Consider the following 23,424-nt stretch of genomic DNA (forward strand, 5'->3'; position numbering starts at 1 on the left):
ACTTATGAATTACCAAAGTTGAACGAAGAAGATAAAAACATTTTAAACACCCCAATCACAATCAGTGAAATTGAAAATGTAATTAAAAACTTACCAACAAAGAAAAGCCCAGGCCCTGATGGATTCACTGCTGAATTTTACAAGACATTTAGAGAAGAACTACTACCATTACTCTTCAAACTTTTCAATGAAATTGAAAGGGAAGCTATACTTCCAAATTCATTCCTGGAAGCAAGTATCACTTTGATTCCCAAACCAGGGAAAGATACAATCAAAAAAGAACTACAGACCAATCTCCTAAATGAATATAGATGCAAAAATCCTTAATAAGATACTAGCAAACAGAATACAGAGGATTATTGAGAAGATCATCCATCATGACCAAGTCGGATTTATTCCAGCGATGCAAGGGTGGTTCAACATACCAAAGTCAGTAAATGTAATACATTATATTAACAAAGTCAAGGATAAAAACCATATGATCCTCTCAATAGATGCAGAAAAAGCATTTGATAAAATTCAACACCGATTCATGATAAAAAACCTGCAAAAAATTGGAATAGATGGTCTACACCTCAATTTTATAAAGGCTATCTATGAAAAACCATCAGCCAACATCATATTGAATGGCCAAAAACTGAAAACCTTCATGTTAAAATCAGGAACAAGACAAGGATGCCCATTATCACCACTTCTCTTCAATATAGTTCTGGAAACATTAGCCACAGCAATTAGACAAGAGAAAGAAATTAAAGCAATAAAGATAGGAAAGGAAGAAGTTAAACTATCATTATTTGCTGATGATATGATACTCTACATTGAAGATCCAAAAAACTCCACCAAAAAACTTCTAGACTTAATTGACAGATTCAGTAAAGTATCTGGATACAAGGTGAATACCCAAAAATCAATAGCCTTTCTATACACAAATAACAGACAGACAGAAAGAGAAATAAGGGAAAAAATTCCTTTTACAATAGCATCCAAAAAAATGAAGTATCTAGGAATCAATCTAACAAAAGAAACAAAAGATCTCTACACTGAAAACTACAGCACTCTGAAAAAAGAAATCGAAGAGGATATAAAAAAATGGAAAGATATCCCCTGCTCCTGGGTAGGAAGAATCAACATAGTGAAAATGGCCATACTACCAAAACTGCTATATACATTCAATGCAATGCCAATTGAAATTCCAACACTATATTTCACAGAACTAGAAAAAAGAATCCAAAAATTCATTTGGAACCACAAGAGACCTAGAATAGCAAAAGCCATTATAGGCAACAGTCACATGGCACCAGGTGTAACAATTCCCAATTTGAAACTATACTACAAAGCCACTGTGATAAAAACAGCATGGTACTGGCAAAGAAATAGGCCTGAGGATCAATGGAACAGACTGGAAGACACAAAAACAAATGCAGATGTACTCAGCTACCTCATCTTCGACAAAGGAGCTCACCATCCTCAGTGGAGGAAAGATAGCCTCTTTAATAAATGGTGTTGGAAAAACTGGATATCAACCTGTCACAGATTAAAATTAGACCCTTATCTTTCGCCATGCACTAAATTAAAATCCAAATGGATTAAAGATCTAAATATTAAAACAGAAACATTAAACTTGCTGGAAAGTAAGTTAGGCAGAACTCTGGAAGACATTGGTATAGGAAAAGACTTTATGAACAAATCCTCAGTAGCACGGGAACTAGCAGAAAGAATCAACAACTGGGATCTCATCTTACTAAAAAGCTTCTGTACTTCAAAAGAAACCATTAGCAGAACTAAGAGACAATCTACAATGTGGGAAAAAATTTTTACCAGCTGTACCTCAGACAAAGGACTATTATCAAGGATATATAAAGAACTCAAAACAATCAGTCCCCCCAAATATAAAGACCCGATCCAAAAATGGGCATCCGAAATGAACAGACATTTCTCATACAAAGAAGTGAAAGCAGCAAGAAAATATATGAAAAAATGTTCCACATCACTGGTCATTCGAGAGATGCAGATGAAAACAACACTAAGATTCCACCTCACCCCACAAAGAATGGCTGCTATCAAGAAATCACACAATAACAAATGTTGGCGGGGTTGCGGGGAGAAAGGAACCCTCCTCCATTGTTGGTGGGAGTGCAGACTAGTGCAACCACTATGGAAATCAATATGGAGATACCTCAAAGAGCTTGGACTGGAGGTTCCATTTGACCCAGCCATCCCTCTGCTGGGTATCTTTCCAAGAGAACTAAAAGAATCATATCACAGAGAAGTATGTGCACCCATGTTTATAGCGGCACAGTTTGTAATAGCTAAATCTTGGAAACAGCGTATTTGCCCATCCGTTGGAAACTGGATAAAGAAGTTGTGGTTTTTCTATAAAATGGACTCTCAGCCATAAAGAGCGAGAGAATAGATTCATTCATAGGAAAATGGATACATATTGAAGATATACTCCTAAGTGAAATAAATAAGTCACACATGTGTAAATACCAAATAGTTTCCCTGGTGTGAATATTCTGCCACAATGCATAAGATTCTAATAAGATTACTGACATTTAGAAATTGGAAGAAAGGAGCTAAAGGTGTAGGGAAGGTGTGATGCGTAGGGGAAGAACAAAAAGGGAAAAGAAAAAAATGTGAGAGAATGAAAAGATGAAAACAAAGTGTTTGTAGATGGGGAGGGGAGGAGGGGGTGAAGGGAGGGCAGAGGTAAGGGGAAAAAATGAGAATCAAGACTTGCCATGTAGAGGTACATGATCCCAACAATGAATGCAACTGTACTGTATCCCTAAAATGTACCAATAAACTCAATAAAATTAAAAAAAAATCCAACTAAGATACAACAGAGGCCATGTAAGGTATAATTCAACTTACTAATATTCTATGTTAAGATTTCTTAATACACAGTTATTTGAAACATTTTTTACAATGAGTTTCTTTTGCTCAACAACCCAAGCCATTGCTTCCTTCCTACCAGTTTTTTCCCCCCTAGTGCTGAGAATTAAACTTAAGGCCTTGTACATGGTAAGCATGCACTCTACCATTGAGCTGTATCTCCAGCCACTAGTTTTCCTAGAAGAATTATCTTACCTCTGCTCCGGAGTATGTATGGGTTTGGAGGATGAGTTCTTCTAGGTCCACCTCACTACTAATTGGCATAGAGTGAAACTGCAGGTTAAATATTTCTCTTCTTGTTGCTGCATCTGGTAAAGGTACATAGATGATTCTGTCTATTCTTCCAGGCCGCATCAAAGCCTATCAAGAGTAAAAACAAGGAAGGAAACAATGAAGAGAAGAGTGAAAATCAATAAAATGGAAAATATGAGAAAAGCAACAAAGTCAAAAGGGATTTTCTGGAAAGATTAAGCAAAAAAACAAAAAAAAAAGATTAAGCAAAATAAATCTACCTAAACTTGACAAAGAGACTTAAAAATAACATCAGAAATCAAAGGGTTATCATTACAGATAGTGATAGGATAACAAGAGACTGATCAATTTCATGACAATAAATTTAGCAACTCTGATAGAAGTCCTTGAAAATACAGTTAGCAAAACTGATACAAAATGAAACCAAAAGTTCATTTATTTTTTTTAGAAACTGAATTGAATTTATTAAAAAAAAAATATATCAAGAAACTCCAAGTATAAATGGTTTCACTTCTGGATTTTGCCAAAGAGTAACATTGAAATTTTACATATAATCATTTCAGAACATATCAACAGAATTACTTCTCAAGTTGTGTTTAAAGTTGGCATATTAACTGTAAAACCTGACAACGATATTAGAAATACTGAAAATTACAGACTAATGACCCTCATGTATATAGATAAAAAGTTCCTTTAAAAATAGTGGCAAATAGAATTTAAAAACATATAAAATGGATAAAACATCCAAACCAAGTAAGGGTTATTTTAAGACTACAAGGTTGGTTTAACATGCAAAATCTAATCATAGTGTCATCACTATATTAAGAGAATAAAGTATAAAAACAATATGATCATCTAAATATGTGCAGAAAAAAGACCTGACAGAATTCAAGATCCGCTCATGATAAAAAAGATTCTCAGCAGACTATGAATAGAAGATAATTTCTTCAATAATGATAAACTGAAGATACTAAAAACCTACAGCTAAAATTAAGCTTCATGTTGAAATACTGAATGTTTTCTAAGATCAAGAACAAGGTAAAAAACTCATCTCTTCCACTGAACATTCCTACAGAGATACTAGACTTCGTACCAAACCAAAGAATAGAATGGCATATGGTGAAAACAGAACATAGAAGGTGAAAAAATCAGAAGACATGACTGTTTCTGCAGAAATTCTAAGGAATCTATAAAACAATGTCTAGCAAGACCACATGATACAAATTTAATATTAAAAATTAACTGCTTATATATACACTAAGCAGCAAAAATTCACTTTATGGAAACATTAAAAAGCACAAAACATAAACTTGGGAATGAAATTAACCAAAGAATTCTTCACACCATATGAAGGAACTATATAGTGAATTCTGAGTAGATAAGAGATTTTAAAAAAACTAGAGGTGCTTAAGAAAGGCATGCAAAAAAAAAAAAAAAAAAACCAGTCAAAGACAGCTTGGAGTATTTTAAGCCCCAAAAGAAAACAATCTGCGGGCTGGGGATTTAGCTCAGTGGTTCTGCCGCCTGCCTGGCAAGCGCAAGGTCCCAAGTTTGATCCCCAGTATTAAACAACGACAACAACAATAACAAAACACCCCAAAACCAAAAAAAAAAAAACAAAAGAACCACAAAACCCTCCAACCCAGATTGATGTATTCCACAAGATTATCTTTCAAATCAATGGAGAAATAATGTACTTCCATGATAAAGAACACCTGAAGAAATTCATGACCACAAACCCACCACTCCAAAAAGTTCTGAAGGATATTCTACAAAAAGACAATTTCAAGAATCCCAATAGAATGAACACACCAGGCAAGGTAAGCAATTAAACAGAAGGGAAAAAAAGGGAACCAACAATAGGAAAATAATATGACAAGGATGAAGTCAATACATATTAGTTATAAGCATCAATATAAATGGTCTCAATTCGGTAATAAAAACAAACAGATTGGTGGAATGGATCAAGAAGGTACATCTAGGGCCACGGATTTAGCTCAGTGGTGCTGCTGCCTGCCTCACAAGCACAAGGTCCCAAGTTTGATCTCTATATCAAAAAATAAAAAATATAAAAAGAAGCAATAGCTAACAATAAGTTGCATACAAGAAACACACTTAACTCAAAAAGAAATTCACAGACTGAAAGTCAAAAGATGGAAAACAATGTTCCATGTGACAGGGATCCAGAAAAAAGCAGCGGCAGCTATTTTGTTTGCAGACAAAATAGATTTCAAGCTAAGACTATTCAAAAGAGACAAAGAAGATCACTATGTACTTGTTAAGGGAATAATCCAACAGGAAGAGATGACAATCATAAATGTATATATGCACCAAATACTGGCACACCCAACTATATAAAAACAAACATTAATGGATGTGAAAAATCAGTTAAGCACTAATGCAATCGTACTGGGGACTTCAATACCCCACTAACACAAATAGATCAACCAGACAAAAATCAACAAAAATATCAGAGCTGAACCACACCTTTAAACAAATGGACTTAGTAGATATCAATAGTGGTACAGTCACCAACAGAATATACATTTTTCTCAGCAGCACATGGGACTTTCTCCAAAAAGACCACATACTAGCTCATAGAACATCCTTAAGTAAATGCAAAGGAATTGAAGTTATCTTGTGCATATTATCAGATAATACTGCAACGAAGTTGGAAATCAATTGTTAAAAGAAAGCACAAAAGCTTCATAAACACATGGAAATTAAGTAACACTCTCCTGAACAACCAATGGCTTACAGATGAGATTAAAGAAGAAATTTGACAGTTCCTACAATTAAATGATAATGCCAGTATGGGGATAATAATGCCAGTTTGAGAATTTGCACTCTAATAAGTTGGAAAACATGAAATGGACACATTTCTAGATTATGAATTACCAAAGCTGAATAAGAAGATCTAAAAGGCCAGGCCCTGATGGATTCAATAAATTCTATAAGAACTTCAGAGAAGATCTAATACCATTACTTCCTCAAATTCTTTAATGAAATTAAAAAGGAGCCAATACTCCTAAATTCATCCCTGGAATCAAGTATTACCCTGATACCTAAATCACAGAAGGATCCAACAAAAAAGAGACTAATAGGACAATCTCCATAATGAACACAGATGTAATAATCCTTAATACTGGCAAACGGAATGCAGTAAGTCATTGAAAAGATTATATAGCATGACCAAATAGGATTCATTCGAGGGATGCATGGATGGTTTAACATATGCAAATAAATAAATGTACTATACCACATTAAAAGAATTAAGGACAAAAACCACATGAGACAGAAAAAGCATTTGACAATGCCCAATATCCATTCACAATAAAATCCCTAAGAAAACTGGAATAGAAAGTCTTTATTTCAATCTAATAAAAGCTATCTATGACAAACCAACAGCCAATATCATACTAAATGGTCAAAAATTGAAAAATTTCACTCTAAAATCTGGAATAAGACAAGGATGCCCACTATCACCACTCTTGTTCAATACAGTTCTGGAAACATTAGTTTGAGCAACTAGACAAGAGAAAGAAATAGAAAGAAGTTAAATAATCATTGTTTGTAAATGACATGATAGTCTTCATAGAATATCTCCAAAACTCTATCAAGACTCCTAGAATTAATAAGCAAATTTAGCAGCATAGCAGGATACAAGATGAACACTCAAAAATCAATAGTATTCATGTACACAAATAATAAACTCGCTGAGAGAGAAATTTGGGAAACCACACTTTTCATAACAGTATCAGGTTAAACAAATACTTAGGGATCACTCTAAAAAATCAGACCCCCAAATTTAAAGAACCAACCCAAAATAGGGCATCTGAAATAGACATTTCTCAGATGAGGTACAAACAGCAAATAAATAAATGAAAAAAATGCTCAGCATCACTGGTCATTTGAGAAATGCGAATTAAAACAACACTGAGATTCCATTTCACTCCAGAAAGAATGGCTTAGCACCAAGAAATCAACCGGTAACAAATCCTGTTGAGGCTGTAGGAAAAAAGAAAAGTTCTCCCTTGCTGGAAGTGTAAACTGATACAACTACGATGGAAATCAGTATGGAGATTCTTAAAACACTAAAACTAGAGGTTCCACTTCACCCAGTTCTTCCCCTTCTAGGTATCTTCCGGAAAGAGTTTAAAAGCATCATACCACATTGATACATGCATACCCATGCTTACAGCAGCATAATTTATAATGGAAAATTTGTAATTGGAAACAGCCCATACGCCTATGGAAAGATGAATGGATAAAGAAAATGTGGTATTTATATACAGTGGAGTACTACTCTGCCATAAAGAAGGAAAAACTTGAGTAATATCTAAGTGAATACACCTCGAGACCATAATCATAAATGAAATAACTCAGATACACAACTTTAAATAACGCATTGTTTCTCTTGTGTGAGAAACTCAAAGGGTAAGTAAGGAGCATAATGGAAGACAGATACTAGATGTAGGAAGAACATGTTCAAATAGGAAGGGGAACAAGGAAGGGAGAAGGGATAGGGGAAAGGGAAGGAAGGGAAAAAGAAATAAAACAGAATGGAAGAAAAAATGGAAACAAAGATTTTATAAATGAAGAGAAGAAAGGTTGAAGTGAGGGGAGAGGAATGGGGGAAAAAGAATTAAGAATGTGATCAATATATATGACAAATATATACTAACAAAAAGTCATATTAAAAAAACTATCTGTTTAAACTAACACACACACACAAAAGGCAGCACTTTAATCAGAGAGGTCCAGGTGTCACTGACAAGAATTCCCCCTCAAACATTATATATACAAAAAACATTCTCACATAACTTCACAAATAATTCCAGGGATTTCACCCTGGATGTGTCCCAGAAGAAGACTTACTGTAGCAGATGATCCTTTTTTTTTTTTTTTTTTTCCTTCCAAGTGCTATGGGTAGAACCTAAGGTTTTATGCATACTAGAAAATAATTTGCTCTTTTAAATAGGCCTTCCAGTCCCCAGTTTGTTAAATGCCGTATTGTATCCCCTGCTATTTTAACCCAGTAAAATGACCATAACTTACATGGTATGATCATTACTGAAAACATGTTCTTTACAAAACTAATAGTCTTCCTCCGACCTTTACGTAAAGGACATTTTTGGTACTTCACATGGAGTCTTATATGATCCTATGCTATAGTAATAGTGCTATCTTTTCTTCTTTTCTGAAGTTTAAAACACAGCCTTCATAGGTTCGTGTTCTATCAAATGGTGAAATTAACTTAATTAGCATAGAAATATTTTCTCAGACCAAAGTATTAAAAGATACTTTTAAAAAAATCAGGTCACACTGGCTCCCATTCATTTAAAATGATCATTAAAGGTGTGCACATGAGTTCAGAATATATCTTCCTCTAGGAAAGAAAAGCAGCAATGAGCCTTTACACTGATAATAAAGTCACGTCAATGAATCATCAATCATAAAGGAAATCATCCTAGAAAACTGGGAGAGAGGTGGGCCTTTGGTAACAACTCTGATTTATTTCAGAGACCTTGAATTTATTCTAGGTATCCTGCTTCCTGTAAATATAACTGATTGACAGGCATGGTTAATGCTACCTCTTAAATCTGTTCAAACTGTCACATCTACTCAGTTATCTTTATTATACATTTTTTGTGTATTTATACTCTTTCTCAAGAAATTGTAGGCAATATGTAATGGCAGGAAACATATGTGTTTTATTCAATTCTCATCCACAGCACATACAAAGCACTTGATAAATGTTTACTCAGATAAGTCAGCTCAAGATAACCTCTTGCCTTCTTCCTTGCTTGTTTTCTGCCTGTAGTCTTAATTTTTCTTTTGTCCCTTTTCTTTAATTCATATTACTGTTAAAAGTGATTATTCTAATCACAAATACTGCAAGTTCCTATTTGCATTTATTTTTTACCTCAAAGGAAAAAGCCCAGGTTCAAACATGCTTTGCTGTAACTCTCCATATTATCTGCAACACCTTTACCTTTCTCATCTTGTAGCTCCAACTGCATCTAAGTACCCAGTGGGCCAGACTCACTACCTGCTTTCTGCTTCCCTGCATTGAGACACCCTTACTCTCTGCTCACAATGATATTTTACCTCTTTTGTCTATTAGGCAAGCTTCACCTGTGGCTCAAGTCTCAGCTTGAAAGTCTCTGCCTTTATGAATACTTTTATGGGTCTTCTGAATATGTGAGTATATTTTAAACTTTGGCTTAAAAAATTAAAAGTGAAGGCAAGAGAACTAGCCTAACCAGATGAAAATTTTATCCCAATCATTTACTAGCTGGTGTGTTTAGACAAATCATTTGAACTTTTTTGTAAGTATAACCTTTAGCTTGGTAACTTTTTCACAAGAAGTAAGGTGAGATCTTTAGAGCATAATTGAGTCAGTAATATTGATAGGTAGTTGTACTACACACACATCTTTGTATCGGTAATCCTTCTGACATAAGTATGTCTGAAACCATGAACAATATACTATAGAAATGAAAGAAAGTCATTATTGGTGCAGCAAGTAATCATCTAACTGATAATTAAGTTATTATAAGTGGTTAGAAAAGGAAAGTAAGAATTTCCAAGACCCAAGATTAATAAATTTGAGATTGGAAACAAAAAACTTCAAATATCCTTTTTAAAAATCCAGAAATATTTCTATAATCCAAATAAGCTGAGTCTTAACTGATAAGGAAAATTTAACCAGGTTGAGATGGAGGGAAAAGGCAGAATGAACATTATGCAGAAAGAAAGAAAAGCAATATACAAACCACTTCTGGGAAGGCAAGAGGTACATACTGTGACCATTGCGTATGGCAAACCTGCACTGGGAATGAATTTGAGGTTTCCTTAAATATTGTTTCCTTCAGCTCTCAGGAGTATTAAAAGGCCCAGGGAAGCCACAGCATTTAGGCAGTCAGATAGTGACTTTATCTAGTTATTACACCATGTGTGACATATCATGAAAAAGTCTGGAAAACAATGACAGAGGATTCTTAGAGACAGACAATGGAGGTACATGAAAAAGCTCACAAGTATTATATTATATATGGTAGGTAACAGAGCAAGGAGATTGGTCTTTATTTTATAATCCATAGGAAACTGTAGAAAGTCCTTAATGGAGTGAAAGACATTTTCCCCTCCTAACAATGCTTCTCTACCATACAAAGCAAGATAAAGAAACAACAGGATCTCTTTTAAATTGGGTCTGAAATTATTCTGCAAAGAGAACAATACTGGCAATATTAAAATCTGAATCTTATAATAGGCCACACCTTCACTTTTCATTGAAGATAATGCTTTTCAAACAACATTTCAATTCATATTGAAGATAATTAGTTCACCCCACAGCCGAGGGAGTCTTTAATGCTTAGTTTGGAGCTTAACAGAGCAAATACCACAAACATTCGCTGAGTATCTACTATGTACCAGGCTTAGGTGCCGGGGTTATACTGTTCTTTGTTCTTTGAAAGATATTTTTTCGAAAAGGATTTCTGAATGTCAACATCTGAGCATGTATTTGTATTAAAAGAAACAAATCAATCAGTCTGAAGGTTATCTGTCTAGTGTTGGGCTTGCTCGGTTCTGTAAAAATTCATACCACTATGCAAGAAAAGACTTGAGGCATTTGACAGCAGGTGTTCAGGAAGAATGTACCACAATAAATGGTCGCACCCGATGAGCACAAAAGAGTGAAAACAGAACAAATAACTGAGCATGTGCATGGCATGTGTGCACGCACACAATGTCTCTTAAGTTCTTTTACTACATGGATCTATTCTTCATCCATTTCTGTGAAAAGGATCTTATTACAAAGCCAAAACTGTATTTATCTAGAACTAATTCTAATTTGTCTTATAGAAAAGCAAATCTGCCTTTTAAAAAAATTAGAGGAAAACTGAAAGCAATGCAAAATAATCTAAGTATTTCTAAAGTATGTACTCTTTAAAAAGGGCTTCTATAAGGTAAAGAAAGAAGGAAAACTTCCTTATGTAGTTCACATTTTAGGGTATTCAAAAATAAATCTCCAAGTTCTTACTGGGGATGGATGATGGGGAGGAAGTATCTATTTCTGTCCACCACCACATATTATTCAACACCTCCATGCCCTTTCCTAACAATACCAAAATGTGCAGTTGCCTAAAAATAGCATTACTGTTCACACCTCTGCACCTGTATACATGATGATCTCTTTCTGTGACAATAATGCCTATCCCCATGCCCTGTGCTACAGGCAAATTCCAGTTATTCCTTCAAATCACATCTGCATACAAACACTTATTTTAAAATTTCTTCCATATGTCCATTTTTTTTGTTGCATATGTTACAGAATATTTGTTTACATGTTCCAACATTGCCACTGGACTACAGGTATCTTAGGGACATACGTTTGTTTCAATTTAAAAAGAAAGAAATGCATCAACCCATAATTGAGTCTACAAACAGACATCTACCAGGTAAATAAGCAAGTAGATAAGACATAAAATGCCAAGTGGTATTTAAAAACGTTACTCGGAATACAAATGTTCTGGGTAGCTTGAGTTTTTAATCCACTACATAAACCATTTTAAAACCTTAAAATAATACATATACTACATACCATGAATATGACCAATGCAAGTAAAGATTTTCTTATTGACTCAAAGCTCACTTTTCCTGTTCTACCATGATTAAGCATTATTCTGTGCTAAAGTTATCAGATGTCAAGGTACGGAATGGGAGGTTTACACAATGTAACCTGAATAGGTAATATAGGTCTGCTGGGTTGCAGAGCTGTGTGCAATGCCTCCCCACCCCCAACTTTAAAGTAAAAAAAAATTAAGGTATAGAAAGTTAATTTTTTTAAATCAATCCCCACATCCTAGAGTGTAGGGCTATTGTGTCCTTTTCTTTGTTTCTTTAAAAATCTCCTCTGGTTGGCTCTGAGTTCCTTGTGTTGCACATGCATTTGAACTTGGGTGTTCAGTGCACCTTTCCTCATTGTCTCTGCTGCCTTGTCTTTGATTAATATATAAGGTCAGTACTTCTTTAATAAATGCTTAACTATTTCATAATTCTGGCTCTGTTAAGTTTCTGAATTTTAATATAGTAGCTTTCACCTATTATGTAATACAACCAGAAACAACTGAGATTTACAGTACAAAGTAGTAACTCAGTGAGGCACTATGTCCCTCTAAGGTTTGGCGAACTATAGCCACTGGGCCAAATCAGCAAGGCCCCTGTTCTTGTAAGAAAGCTGCACTGGTTCAGTCAAACTCAGTCATATAAAGTATTACCTGTGTCTGTTCTCACTATGAGACAGCAAGAGTGAGCACATGGAATAGGTAACTGATGTGGCTTAGAAAGCCTGAAACACTTATGATCTCACCTTTACAAAAAATAGTTTCCAAATCTCTTAGGGTAGTGGCTTTTAACGCCATTACCTGGTAAACTTTAAATATTAGATTGCTGTGGGATCTCCCTCCAGAAGGTTTTATTCAGAAAGTTCGGATTCAGACAAAATTATGTACATTAAAGGATTCTCATGTCCAGTCAAATTAAACACTTCTTAGGATTTCTTTAATGTACCCACACGGCTCATTTGTTAAACTGGAGAATCTCATGCCCATTTGCACCTCCTTTCACTAAGGAGAGGTTAGAACCAGACATGTTTTGTAAGCTTGTTAGCTTAGTCCAGCCAAAGAATTAGCTTGAAAAAGCCTCATGGGTAAACCTGGATAGTCCCTTTCTTCCACCCTAGCAATAAATTAAATTAGTGAGGTGTAATTGCTTGTAAACCTAGTTTTCTCCTCTCTAAAGTGGTATTCTTTCTAACTGTCTAGCCTACATCATAAGTTTTCTGTAAGAAGTGCTTTACTGGCAAATCCTTTTTTGTGTTCAAATCTAAAACAATAATTTTTGGGGGGTATTAGGAATCGAACTCACGATCTTGCACTTAACAATAATTCGTTTGGATGATTCAGACTACAATTTATATGGCCTTTCAAAAATTTACATGATTAACACATAATAAACAGACACCACATAATAAGCAGGTAATCAGATATCAGAATTGCAACACTATTTTAATTGAAAAAAAAAAAGAAATATAACTAAGAATCGTGTCAGTGATCTTAAGGAACCCTTAAAATGAAGAGTTTATATAGAAAACTAAGCATGGACCATAGTGACTGCACGGCAGCTCATGGATTGTAGTATACATCAGTCTAAAATCTCCTTCTATGTCCAGAGAATTTCAACTACCTGAAGCTTTTTGAATGAATTTAGCAGAATATCTGTGAATCTCTGAAATTTTAATCCATATTGTATGTGTAAAAATTTTGTATTAATACTGTTTAAGAGAGTATAGCATTGGATTCCCCGAAGAAGCATACTTTCCAAAACAGGGCAGAACATTTACTTTTAAGTATGTATAGTTCTAAGACATGTGTCACATCAACCCACTATGAGAAGTTCAAGAGAAAAAAGGCCACTGAGAATTATCTTCAAATGCTGGTGTCCTGTTTTAAAATGAATCCATTTAAGAAAGAAATCTATTTGATTTCCTTTATTTCAGGTGTTTTCTAAGTAGACCAAGCAAAAAATTAACAATATTTTCTTATTTCTGCAGACAATATTTGTATCTAAAACTTTAAAAACTTAGGAAAAAATGGAAATAAAGTGTTTGTAAATGGGGAGGGGAGGAGGGAGTGAAGGGAGGGCAGGGACAAGGGGAAAAATGAGAATCAAGACCTATTATGTAAAGGTACAGAATCCCAATGATGAATGTAATTGTATTGTATACCTAGATTGTACCAATAACCTCAATAAAAAGAAAGAAAAAAAAAACTTAGAAAAGGTCCAGTTGCACTGCTTTTGAAGAGAACTAGAAAGGGAATTTGGTTATCCCATAGGAATGTATTTTGCAGTGCCTGGGCACTGGAGAACAATCATTATTTTACACAGTCAACTCCAAATATGAGTACTGAAAAGAACTCATTTATTTTGCATTTCTAAGACATCTCATTACCTGTTCACATCAAAGTGGCTGACACACCCAGAAAACCTGGACTCTACAAAGTGTTTACTCTGTTTTTAACTGGGGACCACTGGCTATGGTCTTTCCAAACTCCCTGGAGTTATGAAATCAAGTCTGATTAGCTTCTTTTGCACATATTCATCTCCATCTAGTATAAGGCAGATAAAGACTGACAGCTATGTCAAGCTAATGCCACCTGTTGAAGTCACTGTCTCCTAGGACAGCTATCTTCAAACATTTTGATTATATTCATATAAATAATTTGAGCACCTTTTCCTATTTTTCTATACTCATTCACAAAGTGTATATGTATGCATAGTTATATTAATATACTGTGTGTAAAATACATTTACTACATAAACTAATCATGAATTAATCCATTTTCTTCCTCATCCTACTTGAATCTTTGGAGATTTCAGTTCTAAGTAAGGGGTAGCATATATCAAAGTATATGATTCTACTTCTGTATCTCAGAGAACTAGACCCTTATCTCTCTATTATAATATTCCCATGCTATGATTAAGAGATCATGGAGAAGCTATTCTGGATGATGACAACAAAAAATACCTACAGATGACATTTACTATAAGCTTGATATTGTTAGCTTTTAAATAAAATAACTCATTTAATACACTTAAGACCTTTATGAGTGAGAAAATATTATTAGTCCTTCTTTACAAATAACAAAATCTAGGTAGAAAGAGTATAAGTAAATTCCCAAAGTTGCACAGGTGGGTAAGTCGTGGACCAGGATTGGAATTTTAGCTGTCTTGTTCCAGAGTCTATATTTAACCCTTACACTAAAATACAACTCAGCAAATAGTCATAATCAAAACTAAGGCAAAAGCTATAAAGAGAGGCCAGATTCCCAGCTTTATAGGTAATGAGGGTAAGTCAGAGTATCTAAAGTGAAAATATATTTTTCATTTGACATGAAGAGCATTAGTCACAGGGCATTAGTACCACAAAGAACTTTTCCATTTCTTTTTTCCATTTTATTAGAGATGCCTAGTAATTTCACAAAATATTGCATTTAGTGCCTCCTAAGAAAATCGTTCTACCTTGAAACTGGAGTCCTTGCACAATAGGTTGTGCAACCCACCACTGGGCAAGTCCGGTTGGAAGGCGACTGACAAGATCCCAGTTCTCAGGCCCTCCACCAAGGAGTTCCATGACCCACTCATCTACATCGAGTTGGTCTGCGGTATCCATTCCCTGTGACCTTCTAATACACCTCTTGCCCTTATTCCCTTTCTCTTGTCTATCAGTTTCCCTTTTACTTTTCTGTGCAACTTCCCATTTCTAAAGGCCTATTCAGAATGAGAACAGTGAGGCCTGGCGACGTAAAACTGTCAGGAATCATATGAGAAGGTGGCAGAGCTTCGAACAAACATTTAAATGTTTAAAATGATACTATTAAGCTCCTACCACATATTTAGACACGTGGTAAGTGCTTTATTGTAGTAATTTATGTAATACTCATAGAAACACTCAGAAGGAGATATTGAGTATCCAATACAAGAAAGGAAATGGAAGCTTGAAAGGTTAAGTAATGGCCAAAGTCAGAGGAATATTAAGCATTAAAGAAGGAATATAAACTAAGATTTGATTCTTCACCTTCAGATTTTGATAACTAAACTATATTCCATTATTCCACAGTACAACAAGACCAAGCTCTTGGTAAATGAAAATACCAAAGTTTTATAAAAGTTGGAGAAAAAAATCTAAGCCAAGATAAATATGCCTTTGTTAAGTGGATTTCTTTTTATGAGAAGTGCTAACTTATGTGTGTATATTTTCCTCTCTTTTTTTAAGATGGGAGCTTAATAAAATAATATCTTTAGAAAAATAACAATTATATGTAATACAATAGAAAACCAGACTGTCGTAACAATTAATCACCTAGTGCAAACCTATCGGCTATTTCTGACAGATCCAAGGGTTTTACGTGAATTGTTGGATAAGATGCCCAGGCTAGCTTATGAAAAAGAAATTATATGTTTATGTTTAAAGCCTTTAAAGGATTTTAACATACATACATACATACACACATCAACAGTGAAAATGGATTTTTGCATTAAATACATCCCCTCTCAAAATGCAGACCTCATTTTATTGCTCAAAACTATATTAAGAAAATGAGACTTTCCTTTTCAGCAACAGGGAGCGATCTTTTAACACAGATACTTCCTGCTTTTAAACCATTGGGAAGGCATGATTTCCAAACTAAATACTTACGTTGGCATATTAATGCTATGGTGAGAGATGCTTTTACAACCACTTTTCTTCTACTCTAAGAGATGATTCACTTTTTTCAAACTTTTTTTTTGTTTTAAGGTTAAGAAGGATAATAGAGGACAATGGGAAGGAAAGAAAATATAACCAGAACAGATGGGCAACAGAAGTAGCAGAGCTCTGGCAGATGTGGTTGTTATGATTTTGGCCTTTTTCTGAGGGTGGGGATGAGAGTGATTTCTTTGTATGAAGAAAAGAAAGAAGAGTAGAGCAATGAGAGAAGGTAAATATTAAAAGAAGAGTTGAAAAGTTGTAACTGTAAATCCACCACATTCTTTAAAAAAATCTTTCATGTGGGTGGGATTAACACTGATTCAGGCATTAAAATTAATAGGGCTGTGGATATAAAAGTTCTCAGTTCTACTTTAATTATTTTAAATAAATAAATGAGTGGATTTTGTTTCTGATTATTCAATACTACTTTTTGGTGTCAGTTCAGTAAACATTTTTTTAAATTGAGGTTTTACATTTATTAAAGGTAGGGAAAAATGTGAGTGTGGGACAATTCCAAGTAAGAAAAGTACTTTTCACAGGGTAAGAGCAGACCACTGTAAAAGAGAGAGCAGAGTGGTCAGTAACTATTTGCTTTTTATTGTTTTATGAAGTAAGATTTCCTTCAAGAACAGCAAATTGTTTGTCTGGCTTTCATAATTCCAGTGTAATGCTAAGAACTGACCTGATATTGCTATGTTTTATATATTTTATCTAACTTTACATAACAATTCAGCTTATCTAAGAGACATTCTCCCACAATCCACCTCATCTGACATGGTGGTACTCTGCACTGTAACTCTCTCATTATGATATCTTTGAGTTCTAATTGCTGTTTTCCATCAGGTATCCTCTGCCCACTTAAAAAATCGGGTTTAACACCTCATCCTGTCTTAGCTACTGCTCAATCTTTCTTTTCTATTCATAGTTAAAGAACTGCTTAAGCTCTGGTTATCTCTAGTTCCTCACTTGTCACTCCTGTCTCTGTTTACTCCAACCCATCTGTATCATTCCACCAAACTGACTACATTTTGTTTATGTCCTGTCTAAATTTTCAGCAGGATTTGAAAAGCTGTATTCCTTTGCTCTTAAGAACCTTTTCTCTGTGGCAGGTTGACATCCAGTTTTTCTAACACCATTTATTAAAGAGGCTATCTTTCCTCCACTGAGGATGGTCAGCTCCTTTGTCAAAGATGAGGTAGCTGAGTACATCTGCATTTGTTTTTGTGTCTTCCAGTCTGTTCCACTGATCCTCAGGCCTATTTCTTTGCCAGTACCATGCTGTTTTTATCACAGTGGCTTTGTAGTATAGTTTCAAATTGGGAATTGTTACACCTGGTGCCATGTGTCTGTTGCCTAAAATGGCTTTTGCTATTCTAGGTCTCTTATGGTTCCAAATGAATTTTTGGATTTTTTTTTCTAGTTCTGTGAAATATAGTGTTGGAATTTCAATTGGCATTGCATTGAATGTATATAGCAGTTTTGGTAGTATGGCCATTTTCACTATGTTGATTCTTCCTACCCAGGAGCAGGGGATATCTTTCCATTTTTTTATATCCTCTTCGATTTCTTTTTTCAGAGTGCTGCAGTTTTCAGTGTAGAGATCTTTTGTTTCTTTTGTTAGATTGATTCCTAGATACTTCATATTTTTGGATGCTATTGTAAAAGGAATTTTTTTCCCTTATTTCTCTCTCCGTGTGTTTGTTATTTGTGTATAAGAAGGCTATTGATTTTTGGGTATTCACCTTGTATCCAGATACTCTACTGAATCTGTCAATTAAATCTAGAAGTTTTTTGGTGGAGTTTTTTGGATCTTCAATGTAGAGTATCATATCATCAGCTGGTGTGAATAATCTGCAACAATGCATAAGATCCTAATAAGATTACTGACATTTAGAAATTGGAAGAAAGGAACTAAAGGTGTAGGGAAGGTGGGATGGGTAGGGGAAGAGTAAAAAGGGAAAAGAAAAAAATATGAGAGAATGAAAAGATGAAAACAAAGTGTTTATAGATGGGGAGGGGAGGAGGGGGTGAAGGGAGGGCAGAGGTAAGGGGAAAAAATGAGAACCAAGACTTGTCATGTAGAGGTACAAGATCCCAACTATGAATGTAACTGTACTGTATCTCTAAAATGTACCAATAAACTCAATTAAAGCTGAAAAAAAAAAAGAAACTTTTCTCTTAGCTTCCCTCACTCTACACTATACTCCCTCACCCCCAGACATTTGTATTCAGGCACCCTGTCTGGCTTACTTCTCTCTTTTCACTCTCCCTAAATTTAAAGGCTAAAAAGCTTACACTTATGCTTCTTTTTACTTTTTTTTCATTCACTGCTCCATTCATTCTTTTTAGTTCAATCACTATACAAAAGTAATTCCCCAAATAAAAATAACAAGTCTGTTATGGCTTGTGGGCTTTTTCAGAAGTGGCTGGATCTAGAGTATGTGATGCTGATATGAAGGGTATGTGATTAGTAAATTAGTCCACTGATTGATTTGGCATAGTTTTGAATAGAATTAAGGGTGCCTTACCCTGGATGTGGGTACTACCTGCAGAAAGAGAAACTGTGTGGTCACTTGTAACTTGCTTGCTGCCTTCTGCCTGCCATGAATTGTTTCTCCTCTGTGATGCCACTCTGCCATGCTACCTTGCCTTGGAGCCAGCCAACTATGAACTGAAATCTCTACAAACTGAGAACTAAATAATCTTTCCTCCCTTTAGTCTCAGTAATGAGAAAAGTATACAAGACAAAATCTAAATTTCTCTTTGAGCTGCAGAACTGTGTATCAAACTGCCTACCTGACACTGAGCATATATGTAGGTATGTTCAAATAAATATTCCCAACATAGTTCATAATTTTTATCTCTACTCAGAATAGTAAAAGCAATCCTGGCCAACAGAAATAAAGCAGGAGGGATCATATTGCATACTACTTAAGGGCAATCATAAAGATCAGAGCAGAAATTAATGGAATTAAGACTATTAAAAAAAACACAAAGAATCAACAAATCAAAGAGCTGGTTCTCTGAAACAATAAACAAAATAGATAAACCCTTATCCAAACTTACCAACAGAAAGGGAGAAAAAACTCATACTAATGCATTTAGAAATGAGAAAGATGAAATTACAAGACACAGTCAAAATCCAGACAATAGTAAGTACTATTAAAACCTATATTCCAAGAAATTAGAACATCTTGAAGAAATGGGCAAATTCCTAGACTAGTAAAAATTACCCAAACTAAACCAGGAAGACATAAAGATATTGAACAATCCAGTAAGAAGCAATGAAATTGAGATGTTAATGAAAAAGCTACCAACTAAAAAACATCCAGAATTGGAAGGTTTCACTGCTGAATTTTATGAAAACTTTTAACACATTCCTGGGGCTTGAACCACCAATAGTACATGCAAAAACTGTTCCATGGGGCAGCTTGAACCATCAGTGGTTAGCTATTTAACATCAGACAATGGAATTTAAATCAGAGTTGCCAGCAGTGATATGTATGAATTATGGCCTTATTCCGAACATGTTAGCAACATGTTCCTGCTGGTTTAAACCACTGGTGGAACATGCATGACTGTCCCATTGGGAAGCTTGCACCACTAGTGGCACAAATGGATCTCAATTCTATCAGTCTTTTTACTAAAATAATGAAATATCTATAAATGGACTGAATTTAGTTTCTTGAATTTGAACAATTACTGTCTAAATATAAATATCAAATTCAACTCAGAGCAGCCCCACTTTGTATATTATTACCAACACTCCCTCAAACTCTTCAATGAAATTGAAAGGGAAGGAGTAGTTCCAAACTCATTTCTGGAAGCCAACATCATTCCGATCCCAAAACCAGACAAAGATCCAACTAAAAAGGAAAACTACAGGCGAATCTCCTTAACACAGACACCAAAATCTTCAACAAGATACTGGCGAAGAGAAAGCAATAATTCACCAAACGAATCATACATCCCCAGGTAGATTATCCCAGATTTGGAAGGATGGTTCTATATATGCAAATCAATAAATGTAATTCACCACATAAATGAATCAAAGGAGAAAAAAATCACGTGATAATATTGATAGATACAGAAAAGGCTTTGCCAAAACCAACTCCCCTTCATGATAAAAACTTTGAAGAAAGTAGGGATAGAAAGACCTTACTTGTATCTGATAAATGCTTTTGACAAACCAATGACCAACATCGTATTAAGTGGGAAAAACTGGGAGCTTTCCCTCTAAGATCAGGAACAAGGTAAGTATCATAATCACTTTTCTTACTGCTGTGACAAAATACCCAACACCCAAAGTTAAAGGAGGAAGGATTCATTTAGCTCCCAGTCTGTAGAGGTTTCAGTTATAGTTGGCTTGCTCCAAGACACAGGATGGCATGGCAGACAGGCATTACAAAGAAGAAACTGTTCATGGAAGGCAGAAAGCAACAAGGCAAACAACAAGGACAAAACAAACGACAAGGCACGAGGAACTTTCTATCTCTAATATCTTATCCAAGCTACCCACCGGTACTCCTACCACTGCATTCTTGGTCCCAGCATCACACACCCTAGATCTAGCCACCTTTCTGAAAAGCCCCATTGGTGACTACCTGAGACTTTGGGGGGAAATCTAGATATAATTCCTAACAATAAGAATGCCTACTATCACAACTTCCTTTCAACACAGTGTTTGAAACATTAGCCAGAGTAATCAGGCAAAAGAAAGAGAGGGAATACATACTGGAAATGAATAAGTCAAACTATCATAATTTGCAGATGACACGATATTCTAAAGAACTCTACCAAAAACTCTTAGAATTACCAATTTCAGCAATGTAGCAAGATACAACATCAAAAGCATTCATGTATATGAATAATAAACTCAATGAGATAGAAATTAAGAAAATATCATTCACAATGGCATCAAGAAAAACTAAATATCTAAGAATTAACCTAACCAAGGAAATGAAAGACCTTTACAAAAACTACAGTACTCAGCCAGGCGTGGTGGTGCATGCCTGTAATCCCAGCACTCAGGAGGCTGAGGCAGGTGGATCACTGTGAGTTCGAGACCAGCCTGGGTTACAAAGTGAGTTCCAGGTCAGTCTCAACCACATAGTGAGACCCTGTCTCAAGAAAAACCAATAAACAAACAAACAAACACTACAGTACTCAGAAAAAGGAGACTGAAGAGAATGTCAGAAAATGAAAAGAAGTCCCCTGTTCCTGGGTAGGCGGAATGAACACTGTCAAATGGCTACACTACTAAAATCAGCACATAGTTTCAATGCAATCCCAAGCAAAATACCAACAGCACTCCTCACAAAACAAGAGAAAATAACCTTAAAATGCATATGAAACCAGAAGAGACCCAGAGTAGCAAGAGCCATCCAGTTCAACAAAAGAAAACTGAAGTTATACTATAAAGCAATAGTGAAGAAAAAATAAAACAAAACAAAAAACAGAACCCCCCAAAACCAGCATGATATTGCACAAAAACAGACATGTGATCAATGAAACACAATAGAGGACATAGAAACACCCCCAGACACATTCAGCCATTTGATTTTTGATAGGGAGACCAAGAACACGCTGAGGAAAGACACCGTATTCAACAATTGGTGCTGGGAAAATTGACCATCTATTTGTAGAAGATTAATGCTAGACCTTTATCTATCTCACAGTATATACTAAACTAAAAATGAATCCAAGATCCAAACATTAAAACAGAAACAGTGAAGTTACTGGAAAACAACAAGAGATAAAACATTTGAAGTCATAGGTGTAGGCAAAGACTTTCTTAACAGAGTTCCAACTGCATAAGAAATAACAGCAAGAACCAATAAATGGGATTATATGAAACTAAAAAGCTTTTGAACAGTAAAGGAAACAGAGAAGTGAGGAGACAACCTACAATGGGAAAAACTGTTCGCCAATTATTCCTCAGACAGAGGGCTAATATCTAGAATATATAAAAAACACAAAAAATTAGAGCACTGAAAATGAAAATGGGGAAGGAGAGTTCGAGAAGGGAGGTAGGTGGGTGGGAAGGGGAAGGGACTAAAAAATAATCAAACTATGTCATATACATATACCTACTTCCTAAGATGAATGTAAACTTAATATACTGCACACATGTACTAATAAAATAAAAAAGTAACAAAAATATTTAAATTTAAGGATAGAAATAACATAAATGCCTTTTTTATATTAATATATGTACTTTTATGTTTTCTATATTTAAAGCAGGAATTTTCTGTAGAAATTAATATATTAAAAGAAATTACATAAATTAATTGTCCCACACTTTGCACTGAGTTGGGACATATAGGGAATGGTGGTTTATTCATTTTTGTCACAGATTTAGATACATTTAGAAGTAACTTTTGACACAGCTGACACCCTTTTCTTTACCATATCGACATTAAAATACAAAAACAATTCTCAATAATATTGTCCCTTCCAATTTCCACTGAACTCGAGGCAATTCTTTCCTTTCATGATAAAATCCTATAAATTTCAAGGAGTAAAAAATATTCCATTTCCAAGTTTCTCATGTTCAAAGCAGCAGCAAAAAGGAGATAGGAGCAGTGTATGTGTGTGTGTATGCATGTATATGTGTGAGTATAAAGCAAAACAATCACCGCATTATTAAAATAATCAAATAACATTTTTAATCTGGTACTATAGTAAAACTACCCCTTTCTTAAAGGAGCTTTTATAAATCTAAGGAAGATAACAAGCAAACATTACTATCAAGATGATACCTCTTAGACAAAGGTGAGAACTTTGTTTTTACAGGCAAAATCTGTGTAACTTTTTAAAACAATTTTTAACAGAAATCTCTCAATACTTCATATAACGAGATGGGATTTACTTCAGTTCAATAAAGCAGAATTCTGTTTTCTTGTATCAGCTGCCTACTTATACTACATGATCACACAAGTCAGTCTAAATAGCACATAGGT

At 34.9% G+C, this 23,424-nt stretch overlaps 1 protein-coding gene across 4 annotated transcripts in view; it reads right to left on the minus strand.

Annotated features, from left to right (window-relative positions):
* Spata5 (spermatogenesis associated 5) overlaps positions 1-23,424 on the minus strand; it is a 296,553-nt gene that overhangs the window by 66,690 nt on the left and 206,439 nt on the right. For all 4 annotated transcript variants that reach the window (XR_777740.3, XR_004515732.1, XM_010611182.2 and 1 more), the window contains exon 15: positions 3,091-3,255. Coding sequence is in view for 2 of the 4 variants with exons in the window: in XM_010611182.2 (XP_010609484.1) it covers positions 3,091-3,255 (165 nt within the window). In the remaining 2 variants the exon portion in view is untranslated. The remainder of the gene's footprint in view (positions 1-3,090; positions 3,256-23,424) is intronic.

The sequence above is a fragment of the Fukomys damarensis genome, unplaced genomic scaffold (assembly GCF_012274545.1).
Source record: "Fukomys damarensis isolate Sample0158 unplaced genomic scaffold, DMR_v1.0_HiC HiC_scaffold_38, whole genome shotgun sequence".
In the NCBI taxonomy this organism is placed as follows: Eukaryota; Metazoa; Chordata; class Mammalia; order Rodentia; family Bathyergidae; genus Fukomys; species Fukomys damarensis.